The 11,137-nt window shown below is 50.3% G+C and overlaps 1 protein-coding gene across 2 annotated transcripts in view; it reads left to right on the top strand.

The window, feature by feature from the left end:
• The first annotated feature begins 4,951 nt into the window (after positions 1 to 4,951).
• RYBP (RING1 and YY1 binding protein) overlaps positions 4,952 to 11,137 on the top strand; it is a 41,023-nt gene continuing 34,837 nt past the window's right edge. Inside the window, exons 1-2 of one of the 2 annotated variants that reach the window (XM_036391063.2) lie at positions 4,952 to 5,146; positions 5,976 to 6,101. In XM_036391063.2, the coding sequence (XP_036246956.1) occupies positions 5,115 to 5,146; positions 5,976 to 6,101 (158 nt within the window). In that variant the 5' untranslated portion in view covers positions 4,952 to 5,114. Of the gene's footprint in view, positions 5,147 to 5,832; positions 6,102 to 11,137 lie in introns of those variants that run through there. The other variant, XM_036391062.2, reaches the window with a different exon arrangement.

The raw sequence follows: 11,137 nt of genomic DNA, 5'->3' as shown, positions 1-11,137 counted from the left end.
TCATTGGTACTTCTGATGCCCCTGCTTGGCATTGTCTTTTCCAGGAGCTAAGTCACACCAGCGGCACTCAAACACCTGAGGCAGCTCTTCTCCCTCCTGCGTGCCAGACCAATGAGCTTGTGCTGCAGGTGAGAAAGGCTGATTACAAGCAGCCAGCTGTCAGTCAGTAACAGCGTATTTCACCCCATTTCCATTTTGCTCTCTCAAAGTTGCTCTCTTTTTCCAGTGTGACATTCTCATCTTCAGGTTATAAGCACAGTCTCTCCTTTTCCTAATGGAATCACTAAAGGAAATATCAAGTAGTGTTCAATCCACAGGCAGTTTAATGAGGACCTCTACCAATTATCTCTCCAGCTCCTTCTTGCTTCATCCCTTGCCCACTTTGCTATGCTTGTGCTCCCGGCACAAGTAAAAATATCCCATGTGACCTGGCATCCAACTCATTCCTGAAGTTGGAAAATGGAACATTCTGTTTATCATTTCCCCCCCCCCCCCCCCCCCAGTTATAAGTAAAGTCTCTGAGTGTCCCTGTATTAAGCCAAAATGGTTGTTAATTCAGTAAGTTTTGCTGGAGCGTGCATAGATCTCTGTGTTGCACCAGGGCCATCCATCAGCCAGCTCTGTGTTTACACAATCCCTAGCACAACACTTTTCCCAAAAAGCTTATGAACTCAGCCTGGGCCATATATTCAAAGATGTTGTCAAGCGCTACGTGAGATTTCCAAGAGTAGTTTCCTCCTGACTTCTCTCTGGCATCAGCACCCAAACCCCGTAGCAGTTAATGCTGTGCTTTGAAAGCAAGAGAGGGTGCAGTATGTTGGCACCAGTGCCTCTGGGCAATGCTTGTTTTCTGGTTTGGTATTTTATTTTGTGGTAAAGACTTCCAGGCTCTGAGCACAGGCTCTTGCCTGCCTTGCCAAGGATGCTCTTATGCATGGCAAACATTATGCTGCTTTGTGTGAAGTCTGCCGGCCTTCACACAGCTTCTTTTTCTTCCACTCCTGGACAGTTTCTCCTCATGCTGGAAACCTGTGGAGGTTAAACATATTTAACCCTCTTCAGGAGGACACAGCAAAATGAATGCTGGTTGTCAGGGCGCTCTTGTGTAGCTGGTTCACCATTTCTACCCTCAATTGCTAATTTCCCTTTCTACCCACTTCTACTAAAAGGTGCTAATTGTGTGGTGATACGCAACTTCCCTGCCCCGGAGAGCAGCAGCATCACTTCTGATCCTTCTAGGTCTGGCCAAACTAATAGAGAGATCTGTGTCCTGAGCCTGATTCCAACTCCTATATAACAAATTCCTTATTAAATCCACAGCAAAGTCATTTACTAGTGGTTAGACTTTGGGCTGTTCAGAGCAGGAGTCACTTCTGAGAGGTTAGGTATGTCTGATGCAAAATTTAAAAAATGTGTATTTACCACAGTGACCAAGGGGGCTGAGAAGCTCAAGTTAATATTTATATTTGGCATTGAACCCTATGCAAAAATAGTGACTTTGGCTGGGTGCAGCATCCCTGTTTATTTTTAAATCCTTTTTATACCAATGGTCCAGGTGCAGGGAATTACCCCTGCGCTCTTGGCACCTCAGGTTTTGGAGGTCTCACTGTGCTGAAGAAGCTGCTAACAGGGTGTTTATCTCGGGAGTGCATCTCAGAGCATCTCTGGCCAGTTGCTCTGGGGAGGGGTATGGACTGCCACACTGTGGGTTTGGACTGTGGCCTCTTTTCAGGGCTGAAGCAGGAGTAGCTGCAATGCTGTTGGGGTGAGGGGGATGCTGAGCTGCAGAGGGGGAATGAAGCTCCATCTGTTTCATCCCAACATCTGTGTACAGATATGAAGGACGTACTGAAGTTTGCTCTGGACCTCCCAGCACAGGCTGTGGCTGCCAGGTCGGCCCAAGAGGTTTGTGGCCTGTGTGTGAACCTGCCCTCCCCACTGCCGTGTCTCTTGTGCCCTGGAAACACCTGCAGCTAGCATCTCTTTACAAGGATTTTGTCATTAAAAATCCACGTGGTGAGGGAAGGGTGGGAAGAAGTGGATTAACAGGACCCTCTTGCAGATGAGAGCACTCTCAAACACACATTTGGCATCAATGAGAAAGTGGCATCTTCTGTAGGCAAGAGTGGGAATTCCTTCAGGCAGATTTAGGACCTGCTGAACATCACTGTGAAGTTCAAACCATTTAGCTGGAATGAGTTTGAAAACTTGTGCCATGTGGGAGCCTAGAAAATTCATTCCTTACAGTTCTGAAATCCAGACTACTGGAGTTAAGGAGAAATGTTAAATAACTTGCCCAAGGCTGCCTTGTGAGGACATGAGAGCCCAAACTCCGTTAAAAAGCCTCAGATGCTCAGAAGGGTGTACTACCTGTGCCACCTCAGTGAATTTTGAGGCTGGCAGGATGACTCACTGTGCTAATACCAGAGTGTAAAAGAAATACCCCCACCAAGGCACTTGGCCTTTAGTTTGACTGTATTTTCAGCCCTGACTTTTGGCAGTGGTTCCTGTCTTGATGTGTTGGTGTCTGGAGATGTCAGCAGGCAAGTGCTGCTTGCAGGACACAGCATCCCAAAAGCTCTGGCTGGATCAGCCCACCAGTGACCATGGCACTGCTCTGGAGCCCTCCATGAAGGAAGAGACCCCAAACTGTGGCTTGAAGGGCGTTTAACAAACTGGGAATGATCACCTCCTGATGGATGTACGGGATTGAATGAAGTCATGCTGTGCTTGGCTTGCCAAGCTTTTAACACGTGACATTGGAAGGGTTATTTGTCAAGGAAGGAAGGTTTCCAGGGGAATTGATAACGAAGGATGTAGCAGGTTTTTGGAAAGAAAACAACTTTTGCTATGAAAACAGCAACCCTGAAACTTTTTTGAGGAGATAAACTGCTTTCTAAAAATGGGCCACAGCTCCCTGCTGCTTCCACACAAACTTACTTTATGCCTGTGGTGGCTGTCACTCTGCTTAACACAACACTATGGAGCTAAGGGAAACACCTGTGGCAGAAAATGGGAGCTGGACCGTGCCTAAGTCGAAATTTCAGCGCTTTCTGCCTTTCTGTGCTTCTCAGGTTCTCCACCGACCTTGTCCCCAAGAATGGTGCTGTTCTTGTCCCCACACTCTCCATTGTCACAAAGGTCTGGAAGTGATTGCACACCAGGTCTCTGCTTACCATACCCCACAAGCACTGCTGAGTTCCTGTTCCCACACAGATTCCCAAAGCAAACGTTACAGCTATAATCTAAAAGAGCAAAAATGTTTGGAAAACAGCAGATGCAATGGGAAAATGACACTTCCTACATGTGATAATTGTGCAACCTTAACTGTGCCCTTGGAGTATGTCTGCATCTTGCTGTATTGTTCAGGAACTTGTGTGGTGAAGAAAAGAGTCGGTGGAAGTCTGTCTGGAAATGAAAGTGGTTGGTGGAGGGTTAAATTACCTGGGTGGGCATGGGGGGGCTGGGTAGAGTAAATGGATTACAGGAAGCTCTTAAATATGGGAGGTGACTCTGCCAGCATGATTTGACTGTTAAAATGGGCATTGCTGGAGGCAAAACCCTCTGTGGCTTGTGAGTCCAGATTCCTAAAGCTTTAATGCACAGGACATGGTTATGTTGCCTCCTGCCATGTAGGTGCCTATCCTGTTTTAAGCCACTTACACTGGTTTGCTTTCAAGCAATAATTTTATTTTTTCCCCCTTGTACTCAGCCTGGATTAACTCTGTTCAGACTGTCTCCACGCTCTCCCTGCAGCCCCACTCACCACTCTCTCAGGTACAGCCCCGTGCTGCCCACATCCCTCCTGTCTGCCCTGCGCCTTGCCTGGGGATGAAATTTGCTGTTCACTGATGGGAGATGTTTGCCTGGCTTAGTCACCACTGAGAAGGTGGGAAAGCACAGTGAAAAGCACAGTGGAAGAGCACAGTGAAAGAATGCCTGCACTGCAAGCCGTGTGTGGCTGTACCAACTTTTTAGCCTTCACTCATCGCCCCTTGCGCCATCCTTGCTCAGCTGCTCACGGCCCCCATCCCCTCTGGCTGCCGCAGAGGAAGCAGCCCCATGCGAAAGGGGTTCAGCAAAGGCACTGACAGCTCATGCCTGGCATGTCACCATCCCAGCCCGCCCTGCCAGCGCTTCCACAGGCCCCGGGGGGCCTGGGGGATCTCAGGGCAGGACTGCTGCTTTTCGGGAAACGCCACTTTTTGAGAATGCCACTTTTTAGGAAGGACACGTTTTGCCACCTCAGGAGTTTTGCAGAAGCACAGCTCGTGCTTGGTGGAGTCGATAGATCACTGAGGGACTGATGGGAACATTTCTGGAAGCAGCACCACAGCAGCGCTGTCGAAACACCTTGGCCTCTGGGCGGGCCGCTGCCCTGACCCCGAGCCCGAAGCGAGCTCACGGAGGTGGCAGCCGAGGCATCCGTGAGGGCACCGGGAGCCCGTCCCCGAGGTCAGGGCACGCCGCAGGAGTTGTCTCCCTCTGCCCGGCCGCTCCGGCACTCCCAGCGCAGCCACCGGGCGGGCGAGCCGGTTCTGGCCGCCCTTCCCCTCACGGGAGCGGGCCTGCCGACCCCCGTGCGCCGCCGTCCCGCCCGCGGCAGCCCCGCTCCCCAGGGGACAGGCGGGCGGCGAACCCTCGAACCCTCCGAGGGGGCAGGGACGGGAAGGGGCCACCCGCGGGCTGCGCGGAGCCCGAGCCCTCCCGGCGCGGAGGGGCCGCGGCGCGGGAGGGGCGGCCCGCGGGGGCTCCGTGCGGGCGGGGGTGGGACCCGGCGGGGCGGCGCAGGGGGCGCTCCCGGGGCGCTCCCGGCTCCCCCCTCGCTCCCTCCCCGGCAGGGCCGGCGGCGGGGCCGCCCCCATTGGCCGCGGCGCGGCAGCAGCTCCGCCCGCCGGAGCGGCGCGGCGCGGGGAGGGAGAGAGGGAGGAGGAGGAGGAGGGAGGGCGCCGGGCTGCGCTGCGCTGCTAGTCCGGAGCGGAGCCTGGCAGCGGCAGGATCGGCGGCGCGGGGTGCGCAGCAGCCGGAGCCTGCTGGACGGAGGCAGCCCCGTCCCCCCGCCCTCCCTCCCCTCGCCTCTTTCTTTGTGCGCAGGGCAGGGGCGGCCCCGATCCATGGTCATGGGCGACAAGAAGAGCCCGACCAGGTGAGCGGGGGCGCGGGGGCGCGGGGGGAGAGGCGGTAAGATGGAGGGAGCGCGGCGCGGCCGCCTCTGCCCCGGCCCCGGCCGAGGGGATGGCGGCGGGTAGGCCCTGGCTGGCAGCCGCCGGCGTGTGCTCGGCCCCGGCGGGGGGAGGCGGCGAGGGGCGCCTAAGATGGAGGGAGCGAACGGGGAGGGGGCGGCGAGCCCGCGCCGCCCCGCCAGGTACGCGGGGGGCCGGGGCGGAGGGGGGGCCGCGGGCGGGGAGAGAGTGAGGGAGGCTCCTAAGATGGAGGGAGCGTGGAAGGGCAGCAGGAGGAGGAGTGCCGGTGTCTCCCAGCCTGCCGCCGGTGCCAGGGCTGGTGCGGTGCGAGCGCAGCCATGGCGGCTCCGCTCGCTCGCACTCCCCGCTCCGCGCACTCGCCGCTCCCAGACAAAGGGAGGTTTAACAAGGTGGAGGAGGGAACGCGCCTCCCAGCCCGCAAACTCGCCCACCCACCCTCCCACCCTCCCGCCGCGGGCGGGGGGACGCGGGCGGCCCGGCCCGGCGGGTTCGGCCCGGCGGGGCCGGGGCGGAGCTCGGCGCCCCCCGCACCTCTCCGGGCCCGGCCCCGGTCGGGGTTTGTCGGCTGCTCCCGGCCCCGCGGGAGAGCGGCGGTGCGAGCAGGCGCTGGGTTTCGGGGCTCTGTAACATGGTTTCTCATGTGTGTGTTTTCTTTCTCTCCTCCTCCTCCTCCTCCTCCTCCTCTCTCTCTCCTCCTCCTGCCGCCTCTCTCCTCCTCCCCAAACACACACGTACACACACACGCTTCCCCTCTCCCTCCCCCTCCTCAAGGCCGAAAAGGCAAGCCAAACCTGCAGCCGACGAAGGCTTTTGGGATTGTAGCGTGTGCACCTTCAGGAACAGCGCCGAAGCCTTCAAATGCAGCATCTGCGATGTCAGGAAAGGCACCTCCACAAGGTACGTCCGCACCTTTGAACGCGGCTCGTGCTCCGCGCTGGGCTGCGCCGACTTGTTGATTTTTTTCTCTGTTGCCTGGATATCGGCTGGTTGCATCCTCTCTCTCCCCCGATGCGGTCCCTTCTGTCCCTGTTCAAAACCTTGCGGATTTTAAAAATTCTCTTTCAAGCGTTTAATTGGAGCTGGAAGACATGTTTCGTGGATGTGGCAGCAACCTGAATCTTTTTGTTCTGTGCTTTTTTTGTTGTTGTTCTTGCTGCTGGTGTACAGATATCCTTTTGGAGATGCATAGCCAGCCAGAAATGCTCTGACTCGGTTTGGCTTTTTGTGGTTTGGGTGGAGGTTTACCTGTGTCTCTAAAGGAGTGGAAATGATTTAGGATTAGGGAGCGAGAAAGGAAACGGCTGAAACTAAAGATGCCGTGAGAACTACTCTCTCCCTGAGATGTTGATCTCTCGGTGACTGTTGTCATCAGAAAGGAATCGGCTTTGTGCTTAGTGTGGGAATGGTGCGGGTTTTTGAAAGCTTTAGCTGTCAGGTCTCTCTGATTGCCTTGCTCTGAGAAACTGTGGAGGTCTTTGTGAGGTGGTGAGTCTGACATGCAGTAGTTAATTTAATCCCAAAAAAGCCCCCAAACTTGCTATTTCTCAGTTAGAGGGTTCGGAAAGTTTGTCCTGGCAGTATCAGTTGTCGCTAAAGCAGGCATGTGGTGCTGTGCTTTTCCTTTCTTTTTGTGATTTGTTCTACCATGTTGATTTCTGATTTTGTTCATGTTGTACCTTCCAAATTGGAGTTCCCATTGCAGCGCTCTGCCAAAGAAATAGTCTGTGAGGTTTCCATTGTGAGAGGCGTCGTTTTCCTTGAGTGTAGCTGTGTATTGAGGTGCTCTCATCAGCAGGCTGTTTGCATGACTTGGCTGTCTCGGCTTGATTGACAAAGGAGGTGAAAGCGTGTTGGATTGTTATTGTTCGCACTGTGCTTTAGACAATGTGAAGTGCCTACATTTTTAATGGGGAGCATGTTTTCGGGCCGTTGAAACTCTCTGAGTTACAGTAACAGAGCGCTGAAGTGCTTCACTCTGCGTTTTGTGATGCACATCAGCTACAAGTATCTGTGCTTTTTACAAAATGTGTAGGGGTGTTGAACTTAAACCACTAAACAGCGTGGTTAGAGCGTTGAGTTAGGTGGAGCTTTGGGACAGCAGTGTTCTGTGCGCACCTGGAGCTGACTCTTGACTCGTTCAGTGTTATTTAGTCGTGCAGCTGAGCCTTCCCAGCACGTTTGATTCCTGTGGGTTTCTGCTCCTTGCCTTCCCGGCAGGCTCAGGTGGAACGTGTTGCTCCTGCCCTTGCCTGGTCCTGAGCTGCTTCTCCGGAGTGTGGCCATGCAGTCCCCACTCGCTCCCAGTGTCACACCAGTGCCTGGGTGTCGGTGGGAGCAGAGCCCTGATGAAATTTAGGAGCCCAGATGGGATCTATCCTGTATCAGACGCTGTTATTTTCATTGGCCACCATGCTGCTGTTCATTTGGAGAGCAGCAGCCTGCTCGCACAAGCCTTTGCATTTTTATTTTTTTAGGAGATAATTTTCAAACTGTTTGTTGCAGTAGTAGGATGGTTTGTCTTTTAAAGGGCCATTAAGAGCAATAGCAGTCGATGATTTCAGGTTAAGAGCTGTAGCCTTACTTGCAGATGTGATCCTCGGGTCTAGAACATTGTAATTCTGTTTAGCTTTTAATGGACCCTTATGAATGGCTTCTAATTTTAATTCATTTAATTCATCAGCTTTCTATTCATTTTTGCTGCTTTTAAAATGGCTTTTGTTTGTAGAATTTGAGAAAGTATTTAAAATATTCAATGGCCCATCATGTCTTCTTGCATATTTGTATAATTTATGAATAAATATAACAGAAAGCAGGAGTGATTGAGTGTTGTGAGCATTGTGTACTGGGAAGTTCTGGGAGGTCAGAGCTATTTGTGGTGTTACTTTGAATTTTATAGTATGTGACGTACGAGTCAGTGCTTGGAAATTATTCAGAATTTTTTAAATAAATGACTGATGTAAAGATACTTAATGAGTTATGATTGATAATTTATTACTTGAAATATAAGGTGTCTGATGAGCTTGACTTTTAAGTTGCAATTTGACAAGTTGATGACACTTTTCCACAGTTAAAACTGCCTTGCTTCATTGTGACTTCCTTCAGTAACACTTACGGAAATTTATCAAACTCACTTTAAAAAAAAACTCAACCAAGTAGTGAAAGACATGGTGAGGCAACTGTTTTTCATCAAATTATTGTGTGCAATCACAGCATGCCCAGGGATTTTTTTAAGATCTGGCATGACCTACTTCCCCCCTCCCTCTGCTGTGAAGCCAGTTATTTGTTGTGGAATTTACTTGGGCTGATAAATATTCTCTTATTTAAGAACTGGTGAGGCCCTGAGCTAATTCTCACCGTGTGTATATTTTTTCAGACTCAATATAATCTGTTGGTGTGTGGGAGGGGTGGCTGGCAGCAGATAGAAGTTTTATCTTCTCAGATCCAACTATCTCCTTTCCCTAGGATCTCGTAAAAGGAGCTTCCATCAACAGTGAGTTTTAGAGCTGACCTGCCAAGTCAAAATCGTTGTAGAGGCTAAACAGTTAAATTGCACTCGACTGTTTTTTCAAGGAGCTGTTTATAAATATTTCAGGTGCACTTTTAAATAAAAATTAGGTCAAATCCATCTCTGAAGAATTGTTGTGCAAAGATTATACTAAACCTGTAGCACTTGAATACTGTATTTGTTACAGTATGCCACTAACTTCCTTTTCTCACCTGGATTCTTGCTATTTTATGGTTAAACTTTTATTACTTTCTATTTAGGCAAGTATGATGAGGTTTTTTACTGTTTCCCTTCTGTGAGGATGATGGCAAAGACACCAGCTCTGTTCAGCACAGAGCTCAGCTGGGTGAGATGATGCTTGAGCTGGCTGCAGAGTGAGCAGTGGGGAGCTGTTTGCTGGAGCTTACAGTGCCTTATTCCTTTCCTGGAGATTTTTATTGGTGTCACAGCACAGGGAGCTGCTGCTGGTCACTACTTTCACTTGTGTCCCGTGGCTCTTTGTTGGTTTGCTCTGGTGTAGCAACACCAGCTCCTGCACTCAGGAGAAGACTGGAACTGCCAGGAAGTTTGCTCCACAGATGCAGGTTCCTTTCCAATATCTATTACTCCTTCAAACACGGAAGGAAAGTTTACTTTGGATTTCCTAAGAATGTGAGGGCAGGATTTGGCCTCGTATTTCCTGTGAGTTCCTATTTGGGGGTAGGTGATGGCTCTCTGTTTCTATTTGTTTTTTTTAGTGGCATTCTTGCTCCTCTTCTCCTTTGGTTCTCTGATAGTTTACATATATTGTGTTCCTGTACACCTCTTGTAGCTTCCTCTCTCCTCCCAGGCAGGGCTGGAAGTGTTTCTACATGGGATTGTTTTCAGACTTCATTGTGAAGTGAATATTTGCTCCCCTCCTTATTTTAGGGGGAGATTTTAGGGAAACCGGTTTTTGAAACTTTCTTTTTGGATGAATAGGCAAGTGGCGTGATGTGGTGGAGCTTCTCTGATGTTAATTGTTCTCTAAATTTGGGATGAATGCTTTTCTTCTCCAAACTCCACATCCTCTTATCATGAATGTGCCTTGAGTACAGAGAAATGCACTTAAAGTCAGTGGAAAATGTGAAAGCAACAAATGGATGTCTGATATGCAAATTAACAGAACAATGGGAGCTTTTACTACAAAATTGAGTTGAAATGTGTGTGTCCTCTGCAAGTATAAATTGAGCAAGCATTTCTGTTTTATTTGTTGCTAATACCTGTATGCTGGAAGTGCAAGGTTTGGAGTTTGCATTTAGTGATGTGAATGTACACTTCATTGTGGAGTGCCCAAGGACTGATGACAGTAGTGCTTCACCTTCTTGCCATCCTTATTTTTGAGGGGTGGCTGAGCTAAAACTGTTTATATTTATAACTGGAATTCTCTTGTATGGAACAGATGTGTCAGATACTGACCTTTGTTTCCCTTTAGTTTTGCAGAAAATTTTCATGTTTGCAGGATCTGAACTACCTTGAAGGATGCAGACTACTGTCCATGCCTCCATGGAAAAGTATTCTCTTCTGCATCCAAGCTGGGCTGACCAGAATAGGCACCAGATAGTTCTGCTATTCCTGGAATGAGGAATCAGGCTTATGATCCTGACCTTCATACAAATAATGTGTGCCCTGCTTATTTGCCATGTGTTTGCAGGACTGTTCTGTAGACTCATGCAGTGATGTGTGGCTGTGGTGTAGGTTTGCAGCCAAGTGGTTTAATTTGGTTCTCTCAAGTTAGTTAGCTTTCACTTGCATAAAGGTGGGTTTTATTTAGCATCATAGCTGGCCTTAAGGTGGCCTAATTTCTTTAAAAATGGAATGTGTAACTTGTCTAAAAAAAGCTGTTGTGGCAGCAGTGTTGGTGCTTTTACTCTGGAATATTTGTTTTACTATTTGGCTGTTTAAATCTTTTGTTAAATCATCCCTGTTTTTCCTGTTGATGGCTGAATTTAAATGGCTGTTGGATTAGCAGGAGTGAGGCATTGGCTGTACCAGCCTGGAGTTGTGGCAGTGTTCCACTGGAGCAGCCACATCCTGGGGATGTGTCCCTTCAGGGACTGCTGTTGGGGTAGGGGAGGGTGAAGTGTAACTCTGCCTGGGTGCTGCTGAGAGCTGCAATGCACAGTACCTATTTGCAAAATGTTTGCCCACGTGCCAGGAATTCTCAAGATCCTTTTTGTGTCATCCCTTATTCACCAGCACTGCCTAAAAGTGAGTGGCTGTTACTTATTGGATTTGGGGAGTGCTGCTGCTAGGTCTGGCAAACCCACCAGGGCAGAGGAGCCAGGGGCAGGAGCAAACACCATCTGACAAGCAGACAATGCTGATGGTTCACAGCAAACCCTGAATTCTGGGGCTGTGGTTTGACAGCACACCAAGTTTGAATCTGTGACTTGTATTGCAGAACCAC

The sequence above is a fragment of the Molothrus ater genome, chromosome 11 (genome assembly GCF_012460135.2).
Source record: "Molothrus ater isolate BHLD 08-10-18 breed brown headed cowbird chromosome 11, BPBGC_Mater_1.1, whole genome shotgun sequence".
Classification (NCBI taxonomy): domain Eukaryota; kingdom Metazoa; phylum Chordata; class Aves; order Passeriformes; family Icteridae; genus Molothrus; species Molothrus ater.
The sequence above is the reverse complement of the archived record's forward strand: the minus strand, read 5'-3'. Positions and strand labels throughout refer to the sequence as shown.